Source organism: Peromyscus leucopus, chromosome 1 (assembly GCF_004664715.2).
Source record: "Peromyscus leucopus breed LL Stock chromosome 1, UCI_PerLeu_2.1, whole genome shotgun sequence".
In the NCBI taxonomy this organism is placed as follows: domain Eukaryota; kingdom Metazoa; phylum Chordata; class Mammalia; order Rodentia; family Cricetidae; genus Peromyscus; species Peromyscus leucopus.
In genome coordinates this window covers 4,750,589-4,778,290 of record NC_051063.1, presented here as the reverse complement: position 1 = coordinate 4,778,290, position 27,702 = coordinate 4,750,589, and the positions used below count along the sequence as shown (strand labels likewise).

At 43.9% G+C, this 27,702-nt stretch overlaps 1 protein-coding gene across 2 annotated transcripts; it reads right to left on the bottom strand.

Annotated features, from left to right (window-relative positions):
- Positions 1-1,187: 1,187 nt before the first annotated feature.
- On the bottom strand, positions 1,188-27,674 carry Ddb1 (damage specific DNA binding protein 1). Of its 2 annotated transcripts, XM_037204693.1 has the most exons (28): positions 27,483-27,656; positions 26,202-26,350; positions 25,329-25,445; positions 24,803-25,024; positions 23,411-23,446; positions 22,401-22,515; positions 20,895-20,992; positions 19,573-19,731; positions 18,202-18,285; positions 17,431-17,547; positions 16,764-16,866; positions 13,535-13,610; positions 13,331-13,439; positions 11,154-11,332; positions 10,891-11,054; positions 10,707-10,814; positions 10,359-10,566; positions 9,409-9,504; positions 9,205-9,316; positions 7,919-8,042; positions 7,403-7,567; positions 6,737-6,831; positions 4,822-4,992; positions 4,312-4,421; positions 3,890-4,059; positions 3,685-3,787; positions 2,460-2,583; positions 1,188-1,935 (listed from the first exon to the last, which is right to left on the bottom strand). In XM_037204693.1, the coding sequence occupies exons 1-28, from the start codon at positions 27,541-27,543 to the stop codon at positions 1,852-1,854; spliced, it is 3,459 nt and encodes a 1,152-aa protein (XP_037060588.1). In that variant the 5' UTR covers positions 27,544-27,656; the 3' UTR covers positions 1,188-1,851. The 2 variants fall into 2 exon arrangements, with proteins under 2 accessions (XP_037060588.1, XP_028740075.1); XM_028884242.2 differs by lacking the exon at positions 23,411-23,446 and having other exon boundaries at positions 1,194-1,935; positions 27,483-27,674.
- Positions 27,675-27,702: the final 28 nt, after the last annotated feature.

The window sequence follows — 27,702 nt, the reverse complement described above, 5'->3', positions numbered from 1 at the left end:
AGAGTAAGGAGAAAAGTATGCCAATGAAGCAACGTCTCCAGAGACGGACTTAGCAGCAGGCCCAATGCTGGGGTACTTTCTTGCCCTTGTTTTCAAGCTAGACTCTCTCAAAACAGTAGCTTAACTTGAAACCCCAATTTTCCTGATACTTCATCAAAGACTGGTCTTTTGGTTTTTCAAGACAGGGTTTCTCTGTATAGACCAGGCTGGCCTTGGACTGAGATCTGCCTGCCTCTGCTGGGATTAAAGGTATGTACCACCACCACCCAGCTCAAAGCCTGGTCTTAAAGGAGCCAGCAAGTATGTTCACGATCAAGACTCTACTATTGGGACAGAGCATCCCTTATTCCCAAAGTCAGAATTAAAGGCTAAATCCACGCAGGACCAAAGGATGACTCTCAAAATATGTCCTATTCCTACACTTTCAAGCCAAAGACACTGCAGGCTCTGTTGGACCAATCAGAGGAATAAAATAAGATGCAATAGGAGAAGCTGGAGAGATGGCTCAGCAGTTAAAGAGTATGCACACTACTCTTGCAGAGGACCAGTTTGGTTCTTAGCAACTATAGGAAGCAACTCACAACCACCTCTAATTGCAGCTCCAGAGGATCTGACACCCTCTCTGGCCTCCACAGCCATCTGCACTAATGTGTACAAATCCACATATACACACATACATACAATCTTGTGGGTTTGGTAGAGCATGATTTTATACCAGCACTTGGGAGGCAGAGGCAGGAGGACCTCTGATTTCAAGGCCAGCTAGGGCTACACAGTAAGACCCTGTCTCAAAAAAATAAAATAAAAATCTTTTTTTTTTTTTAAACTGAGTAGGAAAAGAATAGCACTTGGGGCTGGCTGTGCATTATACACACACAGTGCCTGTACAATGAAGACAGGAAAAGCAGCCCAAGTGGCCTCAAGCCTGCCTCACTGCTATCGAAACAACCAAGATAATCAAAACAACCAAGATAATCGCCATGCTTCTAGAATTCACTCTATCATCCTTGGAATCCCACTCAAACCAATCATAAACAAGGAGGGGTACAGACATCTACTATCCGAGAAGCAAGATCTATGACTGCAGCTACCACACAGAAGATGCCACTTAGGTCTGCAGCCAATACAGAATATACCTGGGATGCTGGACAGCTGGGCAGAGGGAGAAAAGCAGAAACAAACACATCTTTTTTCTTAGATTCTACTTTATTTGGTAAAATTCAGAAACTAACAACCAATTCACAGCCCCCTACCTCCTTCTCTGTGAAGAAGGGAGTTCCCCGAGACAAAAGGGCTGTGGCTTGGGAATTATCCACCATCCCAGGTTTCCACTCAGGCAGCCCATGGCCTGATAGGCCTTCAGGCTGATGTTCTCAGAGGCAAGAGAAGAAAGCAAAAGGAAGCTCTCACTTCCAAGACAATGAAACCCTCTCTACCCTCTTCTCCCTACCTCAACCTCCCCAGACCCACAACCTACATAAGACAGTAGAGGACAAAGCATGAGTGTGGGTATCACACACATACGTGCACAGAGCTGCTTCTTGGCCAAAGAGCGGCAAAAGGCCTCCCCAGAAGAAGCCAACTGGCAACACCATTCAAGGCCTGGTGGTCCAAGGTGATGGCTGGTAAAAATCCAGGGAGAAAATACTCCATTTTTAGCCCATCCCTAGGTCTCTAGTGAACTGGTTTTAGTTATAAAAAGCCCTGTTTCCACACAGGTCAGCTGTGGCTCTAGGGTCAGGAGGCTTAGAGAAAAGCCTCCCATGCCAAGAAAACAAGGGTGGGTAAGGGAGGGGAGGACAGGAGGGCAGTGCCTTGAGGGAGGGTCAGGAAAAGAGCCCCTGTCCTTGGCTAATGGATCCGGGTTAGCTCCTCCACAACTTTGATGAGGTCGTCTGCAGTCGCCTCCCGCTTCATACCACTGCCATCATCATACTGAAACGAAACAGAGAGAAGGGCCATGTAGACAAGAAGGTACTCTCACCTCAGCAGGCCGGGAGATGCCCACTGGCCACCATTGCTCCAACAAGGAAAAAAGTTTCACCAAAAACCTGGCCCTAGCCCTTAGGGATCTGGTCAGTCAAGTTGGCTCTGAGTCTTCCACTACTGAATATTCCCTCCTAGGAGCACCCTCCCTGGTGAGCTCTCCTGAACTCCAGAACTGGTAAAGCTTACTTTCTGTTGGAACTTAACTCCACCTTCTACCTTCTGGTCTTGCCAGAGAGCCCAGGCCTCTTGCTAAAGTGGAGGGGCTAACTCAGAAGAGTTCCCAATACACAGCTATCCACTCACAAGCCTCAACTATACATTTTCCTTAGATTCCTCTTTAGGTGGTGAGCATTATGGAGGGCCACAAAATGCCACCAGCCCCATGAATTCTAGGAGAAAAACCTGGAGTCATCAAGTCTCCAGGAATAACACCTGTTGACAAGGCCTAGCATGAACATAGTACAGCTCACCTGAAGGTTTGCCACAACCTCCTGCATCTTGGGGCGGCTGATATCTAGGAAACTTTCAATCAGGTCACCATCGATGAAGCCTGTGGCTGGTTCTGTCTTCCGTTCAGTGTGAAAAGATCTCCAGGTGGACAGTTGAGTTAAAGAACGTAGTTTATCTGCAAACATCCCTGATCTCGCTCATCCCCACCTCTGAGCAAGAGAATCACAAGTGGAATGGGAAACAATCTGTTTCTACTACAACTCATACTACTTTTGGACAGTTTTGGAATTGAAAGAAATGTAAAATTACTGCTTAATCCAATGGTTCTCAGTTAGGGGTACCTTTAAAAAGTTACGGCAAAGCCAGACAAATATGGATGGTCTCAAAAACAGGTGAATTTGATGTCCACATCACACCCATCAAGTCTAGCCTAAAGACCCCTGAAAACTAATGCTTAGGGAGACAGCAGGCTACCCAAAGTCTTGTATGTGAGCAAAACACCCAGACCTTCCCTGAGCCAGTCACATAAGCAGGAGCTCTTTCATGCCTTGCCTGGGAGGACCTGAAATGCTTCCGCACAGGAAAGAATTCTAGTGTCCCTGGGTGGCTGATCCTTTAGTTTCTGGAGTTTCAGCTTCTTCACTCTCCCCTAATCTTTTGATCCCTCAAAGGATATGCTCCTACATGACCTGAGCTCTCTTTAAGGTAGGCCTGGTAGAGGAATTCAACGTAGCTGTACATTCCAAAATGGACCAACAGCTTGGTGCAATTCACTACACCACTACCTCTTTACTACTGTGTGTGCCTGAAAATTTTACACAATTGCAAAGACAGGCTGAGGAAACAGTTGAGTTAGTAAGGTGCTTGCTGCACAAGCAGGAGGACCTCAGTTTGACCCCTAGCACCCATGTAAAACACCAAGCATGGGAAACAAGCTTATAATCCCAGCACCGGGGACAGGAGGACCACTGGGGCTCACTGGCTAACTGGTCTAGCCTACACAGCGAGCTCCAGAGTCCAGTAAGAGATAATGTCCCCAAAACCATGGTGGACACCTCTTGAGGAATGATACCTGAGGCTGACTCCTGCCCTCCTTATGCACACATAAAGTTAAAAACAAAAACAACCCTGTTCTGTACAAAAACCTAGTAAAACATTTCCAGAAATAGCTCATGACAAATATAGATTTCTCCATGTGCTGGAACATGCTTCCCAGCAGACGAGTACTCTGGGCAGGAAGGATATAAGGAGTGTTCAATCTTGCCCACACTTTTGATGACCTTATTGAGTCGGTTTTGCATGTCCAACAGGAGGTTATACCAGCTCTCTGACAGTGAGGTCACCAGCCCTGAAGAAAGAAAGGGGCAGTGAGCTATAGAGCACTCTAGAGCCCAGACAAACCAGGGACAAGCTTGCTGCAGCTGAGTGTGCCCTATAGGAGTGATCTTACCTATCATGCCGTTGACTGTGCCAAAGAGCACGGAGCCCTGTGTAGGGGTGGAAGTCTCGCCCAGATTCTGCATAACTAGGGAGCCATGGCAGAACACATTGACAAACTCGCCCAGGTGGAAGAGACCAACCTCCTGCAGGTGCTGCCGCTCCTCATCAGTGGTGGCAGCGCTGAAAGACAGGAGATGTCACTTTCTGAGCCCAGCTCCCTAAGAAGGCCTCAATGCAGAGCCATGTTTGACAAGACACTAGTGCTGAATATCCTGGCAGAACATCTGGAGGGTGGTCTACAAAGCCTCTGAGTCTTAGAAAGGAAGTTCTACCCATCAAGGGCCACACTTGAACCCCATACAGCACCCAACATGCTCAGCTCCACAGACCCAGATGCCCAGCCCTAGCCATGTTCCTGAGAAGGCCACGCACCTGTCCTTCTGACACACAAACAAGTTAAAGGCATTTTCAGCTCCCAGGAAATTGTCATCATCCAAGATTTCCACTGCACTCATCCAGTTGGGATTAAAGTCTCGGGCAATCTGAAAATAAACAAGAAATCTGAAAATAAATGCAGTGTACATGGAACTATTCTGAGATTCATCAAGCTTCTGGTCAGAAGCCAAGGCCCTACCTGCAGAAGGTGTAGCCCTGTGTATAAAATAATGGCCACCTTAGAGATTACCTCTCAGTCCTACCCCTTTCCCTCCCCACCATACCCTAAAACTGGCCAACACAGGTCAGTGGTTATAATTTCCCAGAAATGGAGCCTATTTGATTTCAGGATCGACAAGGTAGGGGAGGGGATTTCGAAAAAACTTAATGGACATAGAATGTGGCTGAGGAAGGACTCTCACCACTGGACTTGACTATCCTTTGCCACTCAACACTGGCAAGGAGTCACATTGTATGCAAGAAATCTGAGCCCAAGTCCTGCACTACCTCTTCAAAGTTTCCTTCCATGGGCTTGTAGGCCAACAGCAGCACTGAGCGCATGAGGTCGCCCACCAGGATGAAGTCACCCTTGGTCTTCAGGTAGAGGGCCATGATGTTATTGTAGTGATTACACTCAGTGCGGAGCTCCTTCTCTGTGGTCCACTCATAGAGCCGCACCTGGGAAGGCACAGGTGTAAGCCTGAGAGCACAGCCTTTGGGGAATGACTGTCCCCAACTCAAAATCCTCCACTCCCTACAGAGCAGGGTAGGTTGGAAATCAGTCTCCATGGTATTAGAGCGAACAGTTATTTCAGTATGTATACTGCTGAAACAGGGAAATAAAGTGAGTATAAAAAATTAGGAATAAGTTTGTCTTTTTTTTTTTAACATAAAAGGAGTCTAAGTAAAGGAGACGATCATGTAAATATAACACTGTAAACATCCTGTCTTGGCCGGGCGGTGGTGGCGCACGCCTTTAATCCCAGCACTCGGGAGGCAGAGCCAGGTGGATCTCTGTGAGTTCGAGGCCAGCCTGGGTTACCAAGTGAGTCCCAGGAAAGGCGCAAAGCTACACAGAGAAACCCTGTCTCGAAAAACCAAAAAAAAAAAAAAAAAAAAAAACCATCCTGTCTTTTTGTGGGTAAAGTCTAGTAACTAAGCTGCAGAAATATCCCTAAGAGAAAATCCATCTACACAATTTCCTAATCAGAAAGGAAAAAATATTACCTATCTGAACCTTTCTCAAACTTGTTCATTCCTGAATTTTTTTGTATGAACCCAATGAGCAGAACAAACAATGGGAAAATACAACAAAAAATGCTAGTGATAGAGGAATCTGAAGACCTAGATTCTATGGTCACTTCTGGCTGCCCCAGTAGGGTTTAAAAAACAAAAAACTTTACTATTTCTCTTTTCCTTTGCAATCCTTTAATTTCAACCTCTTCCCCAAAGAACGAAGGTGCTTCACAACCAGTCTTCAGCATGGCCCAGGGCTCCACAAGATTAACTTATCTGAGCTGACAGGCCTCCCTAGGAGATCCTTCAGGGTCCAGATAATCTCACAACAGCTTCTGCTATAAACTCCTTGGCACAATGTATTAAGCCATGATCTCTTAAGTTTTTTTCAAAGTCCTAGCCCCTGCAAATTTGCACTCTGAAGAATCTTTAGGAAGAAATGCAATGACTAGCAAATGCCCTCAGCAAGGTCACTAACCACATTCCCTCCTCCTTTCTTATTCATTAGCAGTGAACAACGACCACCTTCCACTGTCCCCTCAGCAGTTTTCAGCTGTGTTCCCAGTGCTGAAGTTCACATCCCCTGACACACTTTCAGTCATCTAACTCTCACTCCACCCCCTACAACAGGGCTATAATCCTTGGTGATGTTATAATTCACAGAAAAGGTCCTTCCAATATTACCACCAAGCTACACATTTTCCCTAATTATATACTAGTATTTAAAGGGTACTGAGAATAATATGAGTTAGTTCATTGTTTAATATGGTATAACTCACTACAGAGGCCACAGCCCTTACCTTCTGCTTAATCTCCATAGCACTCAGGATATAATAAAAAAGCATGGGGAGTCCTAGATCCAGCACAGTGGAGCATGCTTTTAATCTAAGCACTCCAGAGAAGTTAGGCAGATCTCTGTGAGCTCAAAAGCCAGCCTGAACTACATAGTTGAGTTCCAAAACAGCCTGAGTTACAAAGAGAGACTGTCTCAAAAAGTCAAATCTAAAACCAAACCAAACCATGGGAGCTCCCATAACCAAGTCCATCCAAAGCCCAGATCAACCCCTATTTCTAGCTCAGAGTCTAGCTCTATCCCCACCCCTCTGTTATCCCTAAAACACACATACAACTCCTAACAGCATTAAGGGAGGGATAAGAGTATGCAACCTGAAGTATAAGACCTCACCGTGCTATTGATGCTGGCAAGCAGCTTCCCATTAAACTCCACCATAGAATACACAGCCCCTTTCACTTCCTTTTCAGCCACGGTCTGCAGTTTTCCTGGGGGATAGGAGGAGAGATACTCTTCAGTCTCTTTTATAAGCCCACATTTTACCTAGTTAAGGGCATTCCCTGGTTGCCTCTCTGGCTTAAATTTGCCTGCAACCTCTCTCAATTGAAAAACCAATAGAGGTCAGGTGGTGGTGGTACAAAGCTCTAATCCCAGCACCCAGGAGGCAGAGGCAGGCGGGTCTGAGTTTGAGGCCAGCCTGATAGACAGAACAAGTTCCAGGACAGGCTCAAAAGCTATACAGAGAAACCTTGTCTTGAACAAAACAAAACAAAACAAAACAAAACGAAGGGAGGGAGGGAAGGAGGGAGGGAGGGAGGCAGGAAGGAAGGAAGGAAGGAAGGAAGGAAGGAAGGAAGGAAGGAAGGAAGGAAGGAAGGAAAGCTAACAGAATCAGCACATACTGACATGAAGCACAGTCCCAGGACAATAGGAGTGACTCTAGTGGGTACCAAGATCCATCTCCCACTCCAAATAATTCTGTTTAGGCACTGAGATCTTAAGAGCCACCTGCCTTCCCAGGATTTCATATCCCTCATAATTGGGACACTGCCCACTCACCATCTGAATACTGGAAGACCACAATACGACCCTGCTTAGGCTCCGCCTCTTCAGGATATACCATGGCTGTTCCCACAATAAAGTATGTGTTGGGGTCTTTGCCCAATTTGCAGGAGACCAGGCTGAGGGCATACTCGTTTTGTAGAAACTGATGGGCATGAAGCACTAGGAGAAGAGAGAGGTGACTGATTGATGACACTTACCTCCACTCCCCATCACAATCACATGCACCTATAAGGCTATGGCTTAGGTAGTATAACAACATGAGCCACTTGCTGCCCCTGCTTCTTCAGACTGTCCATTCCCACTGACATATGCCAATGACAGGATGCCCAATGCTTCAAATTTACTGCAACTGATAGGTGACAGTGGTGTTTTCTCTACCCCACCCCCAATCTTGCTTTTCCTCTTAGGAGAGTCTACTACCCTGTCAGGATCCAGAAACATTCTAGATCCCAGAACAGGCTAGTTTACAGACAGGATGTAGGTGAAAAGGACAGAAAAGCTTGTCTGCACCTTCAAAAGTGTGCTGGTCAATGATGAGGAGGTTGTGCACCTCCACCTCTTCTCCGAACGAGGTCTCGTGAGGAGCAGTACTGCTAGAGAATAGCTTGCTGGAGCTGACGCTGCTGGACAGGGCCTGCCGACAGAGAAAAGGCATGCCATCCCTCTTAAAGCAGAACAGGGGCTGGAGGTGCACAAGGCGGAGTATGAACAAGAAGGCTGATGCTGGCAGAGCAGCAGAGCCTGATGAACAGAGTGTTTCAGAGAGTACGCTGGAACCTGAAGGTAAAGAGCCAGATCATACATGCAAATGACATGTTGGCCCCAGATCGAAGGATCATGGAAGACAATTCAATAGCAATGTTGCAAGTCAATCATGCAAAACAAAAAAAGATGAACTCCACCATCAACAAGAAAAGTCACTTCAAATAAAAATGGAGTGAAGAGGCTGGAGAGATGACTCAGCAGCTAAGGGTACTTGCTGCTCTTACAGAGGACCCAGCACCCACACAGTGGCTCTACAACTTCACTTCCAGGGGATCTGACATATTCTTCTGGCCTCCTCAGGCACCAGGCACATACATGATACACACACCTGTGTTCACGAAAACTCTCATAGATATAAATGGAGAGAAGATATTTGTACTCTGGATTAAGGAGGTAATCCTATCAGATGTGTAGAGCAAGAAGCAAAAACACATGGAAGAAAACTAATCCACCACTATCTCCATGTAATTATGTACCTCTTTTTTTTTCTTTTCTTTTTTTTCTTAATTATGTACCTCTTAAGGTTACCTTATAACCCTTGTTTCACAGTCAAAAAAAAAAAACCACCCACCAAACCCTCAAGGTTAGCTTTGTCCAACTTAGGTCACATAATAAACCTCAAAACCAATTCTACTGAGTTTCATTACCATACTATTGTCTGTTAATACTCTACCCTAAACTACACACATTGCAGAGCATTCCAACTGATAGAAGAACTGCTCAGTTGGTAAGCTTACCAAGTAACAGCTGTCAAGTTTGGAAGGAGGGCTGTTTCTGAGTATGTGGTGCTGGCCATTGAAGGCAGTGCCTGTACAATGGAGTCAAGTATTCTACCACTGAGTTACACACCCATCTCTCTACGTAAAGTGTTACTGCAACCCAGCTAAGCACAGCCTTAGAGGCTATAATGGAAAAAATAGGTAGTTGGGTCAGAGTCCACACATCCTGCAAAGGCGGATTATTTCCTATCTCACCCTTCACAGAAAGTTTGCCCATTCCTACTGCCACCATTCTTTGCCCACTGCCCTCACCTGGGTGCTGGCACTGGGCCTCAGAGCAGTTGTGCCTCCACTAGTGTCTTGGACTTCAATGCGGCTGGAAAGGACCCCAAAGCACTGAGACACTTCCTGATAGCAAATCTTCCTGCAAAACAAGTATGGCACAACAGTGCCACTCAGAAAAGTCCGAGACACTATCGGTAGAGCCCCTCTGCCTCTTCCCTGGTCTACACTCACCTGGGAGATTCGTAGAGGGGAACTGTGCGAATGTGAAGTTTCTGGATCTCATCGATGGTGCCAATGGTAAGGGTGCTGTTATTGGCCAATGCCAGACTGGAAAGAAGGGTTGCGGTTTAGAGTGACTTCACAAGGAAGAATTCTCCCAAGACAGAATTACACCAGCTTGCTCCAAAGCAGTTTTAATGATGACTCATGCCAATTCACTTGGGAAGACCTAATTCTGATGCCTGGTCCACCAATGAGATAATCTTACATAACTGGTCTGAGTAGACCTAACAGCTTTGGCTAAAGTACAGCCAAGGCTGAGAATCACAACTCTAGGTAGGAAAGTGAATCTCACTTACCAAGGGCTCACTGGCTGGCCCAGCCCCTCAGTATTTTTTGCAATTTATTTCTATCAAGCACCTTCCTCCATGGCTGCTGAGTGGAACTAGGGGAGTACTTAATGATCACTAAATCTAATTCTAAATTAAAATAGTTCTAAATTAAAATGCCAGGTGTGGTGGTACACACCTTTAATTCTAGCATTTAGACAGCAGAGGCAGGTGGATCTCTATGAGTTCCCTGCCAGCCAGGGTTATAGAGTGAAACCTTGTCATTGTCCATGTTCTTCCCCAAAAAAGACCCTGTCTAAAACTTAACTAATCATGTGAATCACCTGAAAAATTCTTGGAATATATAAATTATAAAGCCTAATCACCTCAGAATCTCAGGACTCAAAAATCCCTGTGCTGTTCTTTCAGGATTATACTACCGCACTCATATACTTACAGCCTTGAAAAAGTTTGCAGATGTTTCTAATAAAAATCCCCACCCCACATTTCCCATCACAGCTATTTATTGACTTTGACACTAGGGAAAACCTAGGCTGGGGTGGGGAGGCTGAGGGTGGGAGAAGCACCACAATGCCCTCAGTCAACGCCTCCTGCTTAAGAAAACAGGCTCACCTGTCAGGATAGCCATCTGAGTTGAGGGGACACATATAGTTCACCTCCTTGAGGTTGACATTGGAGAAGACCAACTTGTGGTTGCTGCTATAGATGACAGTGGGCCGGTCAGAGCAAGCAAAGACGTTGGTGGTAGAAAGAGAACGGAATGTCCTCAACACTGTGGGCTGGGTGCCCAAAGTCACCTTTTTACGGTCACTTAGCAGGCCTGCAGAAAGAGGCACGAGAAGGGAAGAAAGCAGGACAACAGCTACCTGGTAAGGCTCAAAGTCACACTCCAAGGCTAACAACAGTGCCACCCACACCCCCTATTTCTGAAAGAGGCCCCACTCAAGCCTTTTTTCTCACCTGTCTCGATGTTGAGCCCAAAGTAGAAAAGAGCCCCATCTCCCAAGGCACAGAGGAGGTAGTGGCTACTCTCAAAGGTGGTCATCAGAATAGATCGAGGGATGATCTCTGTGGAAAGAGGGACTTTGAATTCTTGCTCCATATCCTGACTGGGATCCTAACCCAAGATACCAACAGCACGTACCTCCACCTAGCATCTCCTTGTGCAGTAGTTCAAAGGATGGGAGCTTCAAGATACGTGCTGAGATGTCTGTCCAGAGGCCAATGGCACAAAGTGGGGACAGCCCATTGCTGTCCCCTAATGGGGTAATATCCAAGCAAGCCACTTCATGTTCCATCTCTGTGTGGCTAAACAAAGAAGAATGAATATGGCAGAGGAAGGATTCCAGGGACCAAAGCTCCACAGAGCAGAAAGGATACTAAGCAGACATAAAGACACACACACACCTGATTTGCCGGAGTTCCTGTGGATGGATCTGAAGGTAGTATAGTGCCCTTCCCACAGCAACAACCACCTGGCTGCTGTTGCATGAGGCCACGCTGATGTTCTTGCCCTGAGGCTCTTTCCACTCACTGACCAAAGCTTTAGGCTCTTGAGAGACCAACCTCACAGATGCTGAAGTGATCTAGAGAAAGAACAGGTATGTATCTCCAAGCCATCTGCAAAAAGGGGTCAGTGCTGCCCCCTAGTTAAAACACTAATAAATTACAGTTCTTCTGCCATACAGTCAAGCCACTGGTTCCAGGACCCTCAAGGGTACCAAAATCTGCAAATGCCCAAATCCCTCATAAAATGGTATAGTATTTGCACAAAACCTATGCATATCGTTACATATCCTATAAATCATCTCTAGATTACTTGTTCTGGACCTGAGGATTAAACCTAGGGCATTAAATGTTCTACCACTGAACTATGTCTATGTGCCCAGACCTCTAGATTACTTTATAATACCTAAAACAATGTAAATGCTGGATAAACATTGCTTAGGGCATAATGATACCATTAACCCACATACACTGCAATGTGTGTGTGTGTGTGTGTGTGTGTGTGTGTGTGTGTGTTGTGTTGTGTTTAGTAGACACAATTCACAATTTTTTTTTTTTTTTTTTTTTTTGTTAAATCCACAGTTGGTTGAATCCATGGATGACTTAAGGACCTGGAAAGGCAAATGTGTGTACTTTCCCCTTAATGCTTATATACCTGTGTATGGGGGAGACTGTGTGTGTATGTCTGCCTATTTTATAAAAGAAGCTTGCTGAGGCAATGACAAGTGTAACACTCAGAAAGTTGGGCTCAGACCCAGGGACCACCAGGCTCAGTTTTTCTTAACCTTAAGATCAGATCTCTAATATATCCATGTTCTCTACTGAGCACAAGTTACTAAAATTATTTAAAGTTCCTTAGCAATAGCTGCAAAGCTATACTATAATTTGTTTTGATGCTTGGGTCTCATGGATACTAAGCACACACTCTACCAGAGCTAAACCCTACTCCCTAAAATGAAGCATGTATTTATTTTACAACTCTACCAAAAAGCAGGATGACACTATGACTATTAATTCATCTTACCCATCATGACTAGAAATGAAAGCTTTTTAATGATAGGTAAGCCAGTGTATTGTCACACAAATATTCAGATAATACTGACAAATCGAGCACTCATTATCTGGGCTCCTCCCACACCTGGCCCACAAACCAACAGAGCATGCCCTCTGGATTTTCAGCAAACTACTACTGCCAGCTGGCTACAGGAAGACCAGTAGGTAAAGATGGAATAGCTGTTTAATACTAAGGCATTCAACTATCCTGCCTACCACTGGAAAGACCCCTGAGGATGGCAATGAGGAGAGTATAAAAATTGGAAAGGTATCAGGTCACCCCAAACTGAAAAGATGAATGGGTGTTGGGAAGGTGCTCATAAACCAAATTCTCATGGAAAACAGACTGATGGTCATTTGCCCCATTGTGAAGACTGATGTCAAACATAGACCAGCAAGAGCTTTGCATAATTAATATGTGCAAATGCCTGCCAATAGTAATATGGATGGTTAACATATGACTAAATTTTTTTTGTTGTCATTCATTGTGTTTTGCTATTTCTCTTCTTTTCCCCTAAATATTACTGTATAGGGCTGAGCATGGTGGCACATGCCTTTAATCCCAGCACTTGAGAGGTAGAGGCAGGTGGATTATTTATGAGTTCAAGGCCAGCTTGATCTACATACTGAGTTCCAGGACAGATAGGGCTATGTTGAGAGAGACCTTGTCTCAAACAAAAAACAATTATTTTTGTCAGTGTTAAAATTAAGGTAGAAAACAGTGTCTCAAAAGACATAGTGTTAAAATCAAACAAAATTATATTTATCATAATCCCAGTCTATAGAAGAAAATGTGACTTGATATCCATGTGCCGATGAGAGGAAAATAAAGCTAAAAGGATCTACTTCAAAGTTTAACAGTTACCTCTGTATAACAAAAAATCAGGTATTTTCAGCTTTCCCTGCCCCCAGAACTTCTACATTATTTATAGTGCCATAAAAACAAATTTAAAATTTAGTAGCACCTACTCTTGCATTCTAGGTCAGATCAAAGTCATGGTCATTTATCCCCTCTAACCCTTTACCTGGATAAGTTGCTGATGAGCCACGTTGCCACAAAAGAAAGTCTGCTGATCATCCACAAAGCCCATCAGTTCTGTTTCTTCCACTTCCTCTCCATTTAGCATGAGAACTCTGCAGCAGAATGGAAGGCTCAGATCAGTCTGGGACCAGCTTCCCAACCTTACACCTTCATCCCATAAGTAGAGCAGCACCAGACCTGTCCTTACCTTGTCTGGCCCACAAAAGAGAGTACCAAAGTGTCATCAGTCTCCCGACTGGGGTCAGACCGCAGTGGCCATAAACCTGGAACAAGGAATAAAGCATAAAGAGGTATACCATGGACCAGCACCCAAGAGGGGCATCCTATGCAATGAGAGGGGCAGAAATCCTTGAGTCACACAGTCCTGAGTTGAAATCCATTCTGTTCCTTCTTTTAAAATAGACTCTGAAGAAGTCATATTTTAAAAACAGAAGTTTTGCTGTGGACTGTAGCTCAATAATAGAGCATTTACCTAGAATGTGAAGCCCCAGTTAAGTCCCCGGCAGCAGCTTTTTTAAAAAAGTACATACAAAGTCTCACCTTACACCTCTTCTCATCTATCCTCAAAATTAGTAAACAGCAGGACTTATTGTTCATATTCATGTTTTTACTAGGGAAATAAGATTTGTATTACAAGCAAATACAAATGTGAAATTGCTTATCATATGGTGTCCTACACCTTGCTTTTTAATTTAATAATACATGTTACAGTTTTATCAAGACTGTCTCATTTCCTGTACCAGAGTACTTAACTGGGCAGATGTATCAATAAGGAGTAAATTCATTGTCTCCCACTTTATGTATATGAAGGTCATGGAGAAGCTGTGGGATAATCACAAAACCTGGCTTGGTGATGAGTCTCTATAAGGAGTGCATGAGCATGTTTACTTCCTACAGCCCAGTTAACAATGTGTTTTAGACTTCTGATAAAGAGGATTACTGCTGTTTCTTTTGGGGAGAGCTTGGACATGCCAGGGACAATGTCTTACTGTGGAGCCCATGCTCACCTCACACTCTATATCCTTATGCCACACCTAGCTCGTTTACTTTTGGTTTATATTTTTCTTTTATTGTACCTGTAAGCAGTCTTTTGCCAATTTGAGGAACAAGGATTTGATGGTTTTTTTTTTTTTCTAGAAATCTTTTAAGTTAGGGAGACAAAACTTCTTAGATGAACTCTATTTTATCTAGACTGTCGATTCTGACTTTAGCAAATGATGCTTTTGTTTTGCTTCTGAACAAGTTTTAACATTCCATGGAGCTGAACTTATTAATATTTTGCTTCTGTATTTGTTGAATGTGTGTGCATTTGCAGGGATGCAAATACATGGGTACATAAGAGGCCGGAGGTTCATACTGGCTGCCTCCCTCAATCACTCTCCAACCTATTTTTTGAAACAGGATCTTTCAAAACTAGGGATATCACCAAGGTTCAATCTCCAATATTTCAAAAAAATAATCTTCCCCACCCCAAAATTATAAAGAAATTCATAAACGTCTTTTGCTAGTTCTTTATATAACAGGCCCAAACTTATCTTTCTCAAATGCCTGTAGTAATCTCAGTCCTATCCACTGAAGTCTCATTGATGTCACACTGAACTGGAATGCCACCACTGACAACACATTTTCATGTGGAACTATGTCTGTTTCTAGACTTTTGAATCCCAATAGACTCTGCCTATCCATGCACCAACCCAACCATTTTAATTTTAATGGTTCTGATATATTGCTCAGGTTGGCTCTGATAACCCAAGGTCAAGCAATCCTGTAAAAGCCTCCAAGCAGCAGGGGCACTGTAAGTGCGCCTTTTGCAATACCAGGGGTCAAAACTAGGGCCTCATCCATGCTAGCAAGTGCTCTACTACTGTGCTGCATCCACCCCCAACTACCAATTTCAACTGAGGCTTAGAAACATGTTTTAATGTGTGGAGGCATTAGCCTCTTCTCATTGGTCTTTTCAAAGATTTTCCTCACTATTCATTCTTTTTCTATGTGGACTAACTTAGGTCAACAAAGGAAAAAAAGCTGTAGGTATCTTTATTGAAAGGCATTAAAGGAAACTTAAAGAACATTTTTATGATTTGTATTTATAGACTTGGTGTATCTTTTTCATTTGGTCTTTTCTTGTTTGTTTTTCGAGACAGGGTTTCTCTGTGTAAACCAGGCTGGCCTTGAACTCAGAGATCCACTTGCCTCTGCCTCTCAAGTGCTGGGATTAAAGGCGTGTGCCACCATACCAGGCTAGGTCACTCTTTTTTAAGCATGTGTGTATGTAATCAATAAGAGTGCATGTACATATATGTGCCTTTGCAGGACTGGGTGTCTTTTTCAATCTAATTTATTAAAGCAGTCTCTTGTTCAACCTGGAAACGGCCATTCCAGCTATTCTAACTAGCTAATTTGCCCTGGGGATCCTGATTCTGCCTCCTGTCACACCTTTTATATGGGTCGAGGAATCTGAACCCCAGGCCCCACACAAGCAGGACAAGCACTTTATCCACTGAGCCATACCCCCAGCCCCTTGCACAATCCCACAGTCTACTTTGTAATCCTTTAGTAGTAAAGTTCTCCTTGTAATAGGCTTCACAATCTTCTTATTTAAAGTATTATTCCTTGAGTCTGGGGTGTTTTTGCTTTTTGGGGGGGTATTTTTTTGTGTGTGTGAGTTGTTTCTTTTTCTCAATTCTACTTCTAATTAACTGAGCTCACATGAAAGCTGTTTCAGTATGTTCTTATAACCTGCACATTTGAATTGTCTATAGTATCTCAGTTGATTATTTTTCTGGTTAAATCTTTACTTTCTTTCTAAATCCACATAACTGTGTTTAGAGCCTGACTTGCTTTTTTGAAGCTGAGCCTCTTGAACACAACTCTGAACTGGTTCTGCTGTATGATTTAGTGTGATAATTTTTCCTTCATAACAGGTAAGGTTAGCTCATTCACACTTGCTGATGAGACAGCTGTTTGGTATCATTTCTGTCATGGTTTTAAGTTATGCTGCCCCCTCCCCCATTAAGAGGGGGTTTCTCTACATAGGCCTGGCTGTCCTAGAACTTTCCTTGTAGACCAGGCTGACCTAGAACTCAAGAGATCTCCTACCTCTGCCTCTCGAATGCTGGAATCAAAGGTGTGCATTAATTGTTTATACTTAAGAAGTCTCACTCCTTTTTTCATCAGTTCCCTTACAGTTAGTGCCTGCTTCCACATTTCTTTATACTAGTACCCAATTTTGACCATTGTTTTAAAGTTTGTATTTTAAACATACACTTCTATGCATGATCTGCCACTATGATTTTTCTTACTCCTCATCTGATGTTTTCTTTTAGCTCTCACCAAAATGCCTTCACAACATGTAATGAAGCCAAAGGCCAAAGTCACTCAAGTAAGAGCTGTGTCCTTTGTTCACCAGAGGCTACCTTTGATGCCTGGTAAGTCAATGCTGGCATGCTCATGGATTCCAATTCCGTTCCGGATGATCCGCAAGGAACCTTCCTTGAAAGCTCCAGAGCAAGTGACCAGCTGCAAGCAGAGAAAAGGTTTCTCAAGAACCCCTCAAGAACTTGGGCAGTTATACCATGCCAGCCCTAAATCCCACGACCCTTATTGTGGAACCAGATTTGAGACTGCAGACTTAGCAGAGGTTGATCTCCAGAGCCCCTCAAATTTACCAAGCAGACAAGATATCCTAGTTCAAAAAGCAAAAACTTCCTACCACTGCTCCTAGCAAGTTTGCTTAGATCCTGGAACCTGTTTACTACAAAGAACTGGAGTCAGACATAATAACTTGCTACTTACAAGGTGACCTTGAGCAAAGACTGAGACTATTTTTCTCAGTCTTAAATTCATCCCACTTTTGGGATGACCAAGAATACATTTAACAAGGTGCTCATGAAATTACAGGTAATGAATAGACAGTATGTGTCATACCAAGATAGGCACACAATAATGGCAGGTACTCTCACGTCATCAGGATTAGTAAACAAGCTCTTAATATTATTGTCAATGCATACCCCTCATTCTAGATAAGCAAGCAAGGACAGTTGAACAGGCCACCAAGCATCTATTTCCAAAGGACTCCCTTACCTGACCCTGTCCCTGCCTCTCCAGGTCCACAACACACATATCCACGATGGGTCCTAAATTGGTAAAGGTTTCCATGGCTACTACGTAAGAGCCTTGTTCATTGCTGTCAACATTGAGCTAAGAGAAAAAAAATAATGTTAGTCCTAGAACATCCCTAATAGGTCCACATTATCCAAAAGACATTCTCAAATCTGTCCTTTGTACTCCAAAAGATACTTATAGACAGGGGCTGCTGCTAAACGAAGCCATCCCCACTAACCAGGGAGCAAATTCGAACCTGAAGTCTCATACATAAGCATCAGATCAGCAGTAAATATTTTTAATGTTTAGGCCAGGCATGATGGTATACTCCTTTAATCCCAGGCCTGAGCTCAAAGTCAGCCTGGTCTACATAGTGACTTCGAGGCCAGCCAGGGCTACACAGAAAAACATTGTCTCAAAAAACAAACAAACAAATCATTTAATCAAAATATTTAAAAGCATTTTCCTAGGGGAAATGTCCAACATTTGTATATAATAGAAGGGAATAATCTATTACGTTAGACCATGATGCACTTCAGGGTGAAGCTACGTCCTGTTTATCATTGAATGTACAGGGACCTTCACTCTGCCAGACATGTTTACTAAAGAACCATTAAGACACAGGTAAGAAGTTAAATTAATCAGGCAGAGGTAGATAGCAGAGATGTGGACAGACAAGAAAGTGCTGAGAGACATGAATTTAATGAAGAGTACCATGAAAAGAAAACTAGGGAGATGGTATTGTCTCACCTTTACAAGCTGGGAGTCACCCAGGCGAGATCCAACAAATACAACACCATTATCGAGGTATGTTAGGCACTCTGCAATAGAGGTCTAGAAGGAAGTCAGTAGATCAGAGAAATTAGAATTAACCCTTTAGGGTCACCAGCATTGTCCTACCTAACCAAGTGACTCCTAAGAGACCATCCCAACAAGCTATAATACAGTAAACAATTCTTCGGATCCCCAGACTACCTTAATCACATGTCTCTACATCCCTGAACTTTGTGACTGTCCACTTCTCACACCATTCCACCCAGAAAAACATACAACTTATTTTGTAGGTGCTAGTTCCAAGCAATAACTTTAAACCCAACACTTTTTGTCCACACAAAATAATTGAAACCTCTCAAAGTCACTCACTGCATAAGTATTAAGCTTTGCCAGAAGAGGGCTGGGGAGAGGCTGAATATGAACAAAGTACAATGATACACATCCCAACCAAAGTGCCCCCTCCTCTCCTTCCAGTTCTTTGCCCCCATCCACTCCTCCTGTTTCTCTTCAGATATAGGGGGGCCTCCCATGGATATCAGCCAGTCATGGTATAGGTATATCAAGTTACAGTGAGGATAGGCACCTCCTCTTCCATTAATGCTGGATTAGGCAATCTGGTAGGAGGAATGGATCTCAAAAGGAGGCAACAGGGTCATAGACAGCGCTGACTCTCACTGATCTCACTGTTAGGAGTCTCACAAGAAGACCAAGTTACACAATTATAACATATATGCTGAGGGCCTAGGTCTTCAGTTTTGGTTTTTTTTTTTTTTTTTTAATTTTTAACAGTGGCAGGGCAGGGGTGTGGGGTGGGGGGTACACACACGGGACGGGGGACTGACAGGCTATGTAGCCCAGGGTAGCCTTGAACTTGCCATTATCCTGCCTTAGCCTAAGAGCTAGAATCACAAGTGTATAATACATCCAGCCATTTCACCTTCTTTTTACACTCCAGATATCCATCCAGCTGCATGTGAAATTCTCCCACAGCTAATTTAACTCATTCAAAAACCAACTCCTCCCCACCACCCAACCCCCTAAAAAAACAAAACAAAACAAAAAGCCAGGCATGGTGGCACATGGCATTAATCCTAGCACCCGAGGGGCAGAAGCAGGTGGATCTCTATGAGTTCGAGGCCAGTCTGGTCTACAGAGTGAGTTCGGAGATAGGTCAAGGCTACAGAGAAACCCTCAAACCAAAAACAAATAAACAAAAACAAAACAAAACCCAACTTCCACAGTAGAACTGATGACCCCTTACTAGGTGTTGTGCACAGTAATTACCAAAGTAGAACTGCAGGACCACACATCTGGGGTGACTAAGACAGGAGCAGGGACAAGTCATACCTCTCCAAGGAGTTCCACACGGAGGTCCTTGAGGGTGACAGTGCCATCCATCTGCTCCTCCTTTTCTAAAAGCAGCATGAAGAGCCGTCCTTCCATATCTCCCAGAAGGTACCGTGAGCCATTAGGATCCACCCGGTTGTGGCACACAATAGTGCTTTGCTGCCAACCAGGAGGGAACAGCCATTACAGTTGGGATCTTCCAAACCAGAAGCCTTTAGTAATGCCTTCCAAACCCTACTTGGCCACTGCCTTATCCAAACTCAGCCACTTTTATCACCAAAGAAATCAGTCAGATTATAAGACATGTAAGACAGTAAATAGGCAGCCTTTATACTTTGAAGATAATTTTCTAAAGAAGTCAATCAATATACTTTAATTTTTACTCCTATATTCTGTGGAAAAGAGAAACATATAGACCTGAAACAAGTAGCTCAGCATTAGAGCTTTCAGCTAGGATATGTAAAGTGGGAGGCTCTGGGTTCAACCCCCCACCACAGAAAAGAAAAATAAAAACAAAACCCCACACCTACATATGAATTGGAATAAGCAGTTACATGTACTCACTGCACTACAAGTGCTGCCATAGATTACTTATACTCAAAAGAAAGTAAGATTAAGCTTTTATGGTCTAACTTTGATGGTTTAGAGTAGTGAAGCCTATAATTTTATGAATAATTTCAGTTTTTAATTCTATGTGTATGGGTATTTTGCCAGAATACATGTTATGTCTGCGTATCACGCATGTGCCATGTCCCATGGAAGCCAGAAGAGGCATCAGATCTTCTGGAACTGGAGTTTCAGACAGTTGTGAACTGCCATGTGCATGCTGGGAATGAAACCTGGGTCTTCTAGAAAAGCAGCCAGTACTCTTAAATCACTGTGCCACTTCTCCAGCCCCCATTATGACTCATTTTTTAAAGTCTATATAATTTATCAATGTATTGAGCCTAAAAACACCACATTCAATAGAATTTGCTAAAATTCTTTTCTTTTCCTCCATGGCTGGGGACGAAACCCAAAGCCTCTTACATACTAAGTATGCACTCTACTGCTGAGTTCATTCTAAACCTCCAACTTTCCCTTCTTAATGTTGCAATGTTTCAAAAGAGTAAGCAGTATTTCTCCTAGTTAGCAAGCAAGCTAAGCAAAACCAGGCTACTTACTCTACATTTCCCAAGAGTAACCAGTATGCTATGTACATATTGACCCGTGTGATAGACATGTATGAATCTCTTCCTGACAGATGGAGAGAAAGGGAGGAGCCCAGTCAAAAACAAGGGAAATAAAGATACAAGGAAGAAAAGGTAAAACACTTGGCTCACCTTGATGATAGGAGGAGCAATTGCCAGGTATTTATCACCATTATGATAGGTGATTGATTCCTGTCCAATGATGATGGCACCTCCAAAAGGCTCGGGGACTGCAGAAGAAAATCAGCACCATTAAAAGGCTCAGACTTTGGATCTGCCAAGAGAGGCAGCAAAGGCACTGGTCCAGCTATCAAGACAATCATCATTTTAAAAGGCATCAAAACCTAAGAAATACTACCATACACGAAGGCTTCTGAGAGCCTTATCTTAGAAATCTTAGATTTGTCATTCTCTAACCTTGGTGGGGTCTGCTGTTACCTGGTTGGTGGTGCTAGACATCAAACCCAGGGTGTCCTCACGCTAAGTAGATACTCCACACTCAACTACACCCTAGTCCTGAACTCCTAGATGATTCCCAAGCCTCAGTCTACTGAATCTATAGGCACTTGGCAATTTTTAAAAATTTCTTGGTGCTCTGCAGTTCAGAAGGGTAGGGAATATTCTCAATGCTCTTCCATATGCATCTCCACCCCTGCCCAGTTTCTCTCCTACACTTCTGATCTTTTCTAACAAAAGGATTTTACTTGCTTCCTTGTCTCTACTCTTGTTCCTTAGCTTGATTCTACACACTCCTTCTATCGAGATCACCTTTAAGAAGAGTTCATAATATTTCAGGATTTTAAAAACTTTCCTGTTGGGTGAGATGGACAACATAAGAGGGAAGAGTGACAAGCCTGGATCCTAGCCCAGGCTTTACCATTTATGTGCAGGCCTGGGCAAGTCCCTCTGGCCTATTTCCTCATCTGTGAGAGAAGTCAGATTAGATAAACTCCATTGGTTCCCTTCAGTTACTAAGGGTAACAATGAGACACAATGCCATGACACGCTGCAAATCCATCTCAATGTTTTACAATCAATGCCTGCACCCAAAAGCAAAGTTATACTTTTGGGGGAGGAACAAATACAACTTTAAAAGTCAGAAATGAGGGCTGGAGAGAAGGCTCAGAGGTTAAGAGCACCAGCAGCTCTTCCAAAGGTCCGTAGTTCAATTCCCAGCAACCACATGGTGGCTCACAACCACCTATACTGAGATCTGGTTCCCTCTTCAGGTATGCAGGGATACATGTAGACAAAAAACTGTATATATAATAAATTTAAAAAATAAAAAAATGAAAATAAATAAATAAATAGAAATTCAGAGATGGGCCAGGCGTGGCTGCGCATGCCTTTGATCCCAGCACTCGGGAGGCAGAGGCAGGCGGATTTCTGAGTTCAAGGCCAGTCTGATCTACAGAGTGAGTTCCAGGACAGCCAAGGCTACACAAACCCTGTCTTGAAATACCAAAAAAAAAAAAAAAAAAAAAAAAAGGAAAGAAAAAAAACATTTAGGAAAGAGACTTAGGAGAGGTAAAATCATATAAGCTCAATAAACTCAATACTGTGCACTGAAATGGAGGACTGGAAAGAAGGGAACCAGATCAGACATAGGGGACACAATTTCCCCCCAAATCTACCAACCTGCGATCACCATTGAAGCTTCAGCTTCTACATTCTCCTGTTTCCAAGGGCCCTTGTTGAACTCCTTCTCTCGAAGAGACACCTCATAGGTTTTCACATGCCGCCCCTGAGGATCCTTGGGTGGAAAGGATGGAATGGTTAGTTGTTAAGGAGACCCAGACTGTATGGGTCCTGTAAGGGACAAGCCACCACCACCCAGGATTTGATAATCCTGTCACACCAACCTTCCTGTCCTTATCTGTCAGGATAGTGACAGTCACCTGCTGAGCCTGTAATTAATTTCTGAGTAGATTGCAGGGTCTAAGATGTGCTATTGCTAATAATTCAAGCAACCAGCAAAGTTTACATGGAAAACTCAATCTGCCACACCGTAACACAGAGCTGAGAGATACACCCTGGGATTGTATTGTAAACTCTTCACTTGCTCTCAAGGAATTTACCAAATAACTAAAGAGGGAAAGACAATGAAGCTAAATCTAAGTGATTAAAAAGAATTGTTTTGGTAATTCCTTTTTCCCCATTTTTTATGTGTGTGTATGTAGATACACATACACATGGTGTGCAAGTGAATGTGGAGGTCCAAGGCTGATGTTGGAAAATATCAATTGCTCTTTCACCTTATTGAGACAGGGTCTCTCAATCAAACCTAGAGTGTGCCTATGTAGCTAGTCTTGCCAGCCAGCTTGCTTCTGAGGAGCCCCTGTCTTTGCCTTCTGAGGCTGGAATTACAGGCAGGTTGCCACATCCACCAGTCCTTTCTATGGATCTGGGGATAAGAACTCTGGTCTTCATGCTCACACAGCAAGCTCTTTAACCACTGAGCCATCTACCCAGACCCTGTTCGACACAATTCTCAAGAGTATTCTGAAGAGGTGACCGCAGAGACAATAGAACTTATTGCTCCCTTAAAGGTAGTCAAAAATGCTTCAGTCCCGCCACTGTCAACTCCATCTTCCTCTCCTTTTTCTGAATCGTGACTCTTCCCCTCCTTTTTTGGAATCATGACTCACATCAGTCTTGGGGCTGCCAAAGTCACCTTTAAGAGGCTAAAGAGCAGGGGGAGAAAACGACATTCAGCCAACAGAAGATGGCTTCAATCAAGCTCAGACCAAAGTCTAAGAAACCATGGAAGGAATTTAATCACGTGTTTCAAGACAAGGAGCACATCTCAGCCACTGTGACAGCCCATGAAGTGCTTAGCTAGAGCACCTTTCACACAGAAGTTGCCTAACTTCATCAACTTCAACTGTTGGCATAAACCAGTCATTTTTGGTTGATAAAAACTTTTCCATCAACAAGTAGGGAAAGACCCATCTTCACAAAAAGTTCAAGTGAAGATGGATTTGGGCCTCTGAGACACACAGAGAGAAGTGAAGAGCATTCACTATTGGCATCCCTGGCCTGGGAACAGACAGAGCCAGAGCCAGCCCCATGTAGTCAACACCATTGTTTTAATGACTTGACATTTACAAAACTAAAAAAAGAAAAGAAATTCAAAGTTGTTGTTTTTTAATTTCAGTTCTGATAGCTAGTAAGATAAATAAAATTATCTTCAACTAGCTTTATTCAAGCTTATGTTAATCAGTCTCAGGACTATAGCATTTATGGTGATACCAAAAAACATAAGAAAACATCACATACCACATCTCCATTACTCTGCAGAGCTATCTATATGAGTGTTCTCAGGCGCACATACTCTACCATTCTACATAGAAGTGGACCATCATTTTCTTCCGTCATTTATTCGACCACAGGCAAGTAACCTGACCTCATGCAGCCTGGCCCTTTGTTAAAGGCTGAGATTTTACCAAGATGTTGGCATGTTAGTCTGGATCTCTGTGCCCCACCCCCACTAAACAAATCTGAACCCGAGAACAGCTGCCCAGGATCAGCTCTGCTAAAATTTTAGGCACTGACTAAAATAGAAGTCAAGAGCCAGCAAGTCACCAGAAAGTGAGTGCTAGACAAAACATGAACCTCTTTCAAAGACTAAAGTAAGGCACTATCAAGACATTTTCTCTTGGCTTGTAAAGGCAAGTTCTGAATCATTTCTCCACAGCTAAGTTTTTATAATCCTCTAACATGCTGGTAGGAGTCAAACAAAGGATAAACTAGGTCACTCTATAAAATCCCCAAGGCCTACAACTGGAGTATAATCTTAGGATTAAAACCCGCTATAAAACCAGGAGCATTTGCTGCCCCCAAACAAGCACTATGACACCCAAAAAAGCAAAAAAGGAAAAAAAAATCTGACTCACATTAACTGTTTTGTTCAAAATGTTTTAGAAAATAGTCAACATTTCTCCCTACCCTGCTACCAAATCCAGACAGACATTCCTTTGGCAAAAGTCCCACTCCCATCATTCCAAACCAGTTTCTCCCTCTCTTTTCAGATCCTGTACCTGGTAGACAAAGCAAATGGTAGGTGCTTGACAACCATACAGGAACTTGACATCAATGACATGCAATTCCTCTAGACGGATGTTAAAGGCTTTGAGCTCTTTATTGTCTCTGTCTAGTGGAATGACCTTGAAAAGGCCATCGTAGAGTCGAAGGCCAATCATTCGGCACTCAGGATCAATGATACCAATAATGCCAGTCTCTGAGGGGCGACCAATACGGTCCTGTAGGAAAAAAAACCGGAATTAAGGAAGCTCAACAGTCAAAGCAGCAGAAGATACTGGGTACAATGCTTTCCCAGGCAGATAAGACACCTGATATGCCAGGGAGCCCAAACATCAACACATCTGTTTTCCCCATGAGTGGCTAGGTGAATTATTCACTTTCACTTGGACTATCAGAACAATTTAAGCCATGTGGGCTTTCTTGTTTCTCTGATCACACAGTGTGATACCCTGACAGTTCACTGTTCATCACTAAATGACATGCCTACCAGAAAAACTAATCAGCCTGAAGTAGCCATCTCACCTGGACATTGCCGTGGGCTCTCGTAATGATATCAATGCTTTCGCCACTCTGCTTATACTCCAGGATGCAGGCATTGTACTTAGCAGTCAAGATGAATAGCAGGTCTTTGCTCTCCCCCTGGAATCCAACATTATAGCATCAAAAGTTCTTTCAAAAACAGGAACAACCTGTTCAGCCTTTTAAACATTCTTTAAGCACGCTAAGCTTTTAAAGAACTTCTACCCTCCCTATAGAGAAAATACTCAGTGAGCCTGTAATATGTACTAAAGTTCACACATGCCCTAAGGGGATGTAAAAAAAAGCCAGACCCGAAGCTGGTAAACATCTAGTCCTTGCTATCACAGTTCTCAATCCCTCTGCTCTATAAGCAAGGTACTCATCTATTTTAATCTTAAATACATCTCACTCTATTCAAATTCTGAAAGAATGGGATGGTTCTCCCTCACCTAAGTATATGGAGAGAGAAAAATCTGTAGTAATAACAATGAAAGTGACAATAGATCTGTAAATTCTTACTAACATGGTCCTCAAAAACATTCATGTTTACCGGATATAAGGCTGGGAGGGGGTGGGCATGCCTTTAATCCTACCACCTGGGAGGCAGAGGCAGATACCTGAGGTCGAAGGCAGCCCAGTCTACAGAATGAGTTCCAGACAGCCAGGGCTACACAGAGAGACCCAGTCTCGAAAAACAAAACAAATCCAACTTGGTAGTTTTCTCCCTAATAAATCTCTCTTTATTGGAAGCTTGTAAAAGACCACCATTCCCAAAGAAGAATGTTTCTCTACTTAAGCCTTCACACATCCCAAGGAACCATATAAAACACACAACTAAGGATTCTTTCATTGTCTGTCCCAACTAGGAACACTTACCTTGGGCCTGAAAAGCTCCATGACTGCAATCTTTCCATACATGCCAACCTCTTTGACTGGCCGAAGACCCTCTGCAGTGACCACATAGATCTCTAATCTTGTGTTTTTAGCAATCAACAGGTTCAGATCTTCCGCAGAAGTAAAGTGTCCTGAAAGAAGAGAGCCTCTAACTTTTGAAGCTGGAGGATGAGTCTTTCAGGTACCTCTAAATAAGTCTACCTAAGTACCTTGCCTCCTCACCAAATGCAGCACCTCAATGTCTCACTTCACACATTCAACAAAAAGCTACACCCTTAATCAGGCTTTTAAAAAATGTACTGTATGTACTGGGCAACAGCCTGTCCTTCAACAGATTATGAACATGAAAACCCTTCTGATGGTTCTGTTGGGTTTTCCTTTCTAAATCAAAACAGCAGACTGTAATTGAAGCTGATGGATAAAGTGTGTGTCTCCTTGAGTTCTCATCCAAAGCCTCCCAGAACTTTCACCAGAAAGATAAAGTGAAGAGAAATTCTCGGAGCTTTCTGTGTTGTCTACACACCCCTTTGCCTCCCGAGCGATCTACCAATACCACTCTTAGCCCTCTGTAGTTCTCTGAACAAAAAACTTTTGTTCTGAAATCATGATTAGCATTTATATAAATACACGAGTTTGAGGGCTGAACAGTCAACTGAAAATAGGAGGTCAGGATGAGCGTTCTTTGGTTGGGGACGTGACTGCCTGTAAAGAGCCATGCACACAAACAAGGCAAAGCCTGCACACTGACCGGCCAACCAAACCTTGTTCTCCAGCAGCGCTCTCAGTAAACAACACCCCCAGGCAAAAGGGTGGGTCTGGAGAGGGCCGCTCGCCCTCCTGAGGGGGGTGCAGAAATAACTCAAATTCCTCCACCTCCTGGACGTCCACTGGAAAATTCTGATCCCCCAACCCCCCCCCCATCATCATCTCCCCTTTCCCCTGACCACATGAGGCCCGTTTCGAGGCTCAATCAACCATGCACACACAACTCATACTTCGCTCCCTGTCCCACCGGGCCTAGGCCGGTCCTCGAAGCTAAGTGACCTCCTATGAGCAAAAGGGACCCTCAATAGCAGCTCCGCTGCCCAAAAGGCGCGTGGTGAAACAGCTCCTTTGAGGCCGCGAGCTGGGAGGGACGTTCCGCGGCTGCCAGCGCCTTCCATTCCCAGGGCCCAAGTCTTGCTCCTGCCGCCCCTGGGGCCGCCAGCCTCCCGAGGCCTGGGTTCCCTCCCTCGCCGGGGTCTCCGGCCGGGGCAGCCTCACCGGTCACACAGCCGTTCACTGCGGTAGGCTTCTGCGCCGTTACGACGTAGTTGTAAGACATGTTGAGGCCTTGGGCGGGCCCGTGGGGAGCTAGAGCGACGACAGAGAGATGGGCACGAGCGACCAGACAGGGAACCCCCACCCTCACGCAGCCAACTCCGGAGCCGCTGCCTCCGCCCCTGAGACACGTTGCAGGCCAGAGAGGCCGGGCGCAGAGGAT

What these genes read in the sequence shown, in the direction of transcription:
- Ddb1 (XM_037204693.1), bottom strand. Translation starts at nt 27,543, where the DNA reads ATGTCTTACAACTACGTCGTAACGGCGCAGAAGCCTACCGCAGTGAAC. An exon ending in CAAGGAGATGCTAGGTGGAG is followed by an intron (nt 10,815 to 10,890) that starts GTACGTGCTGTT and finishes CTCTTTCCACAG; the next exon opens with AGATCATCCCTCGATCTATT. An exon ending in TGGGCTCAACATCGAGACAG is followed by an intron (nt 10,567 to 10,706) that starts GTGAGAAAAAAG and finishes CTCTTTCTGCAG; the next exon opens with GCCTGCTAAGTGACCGTAAA.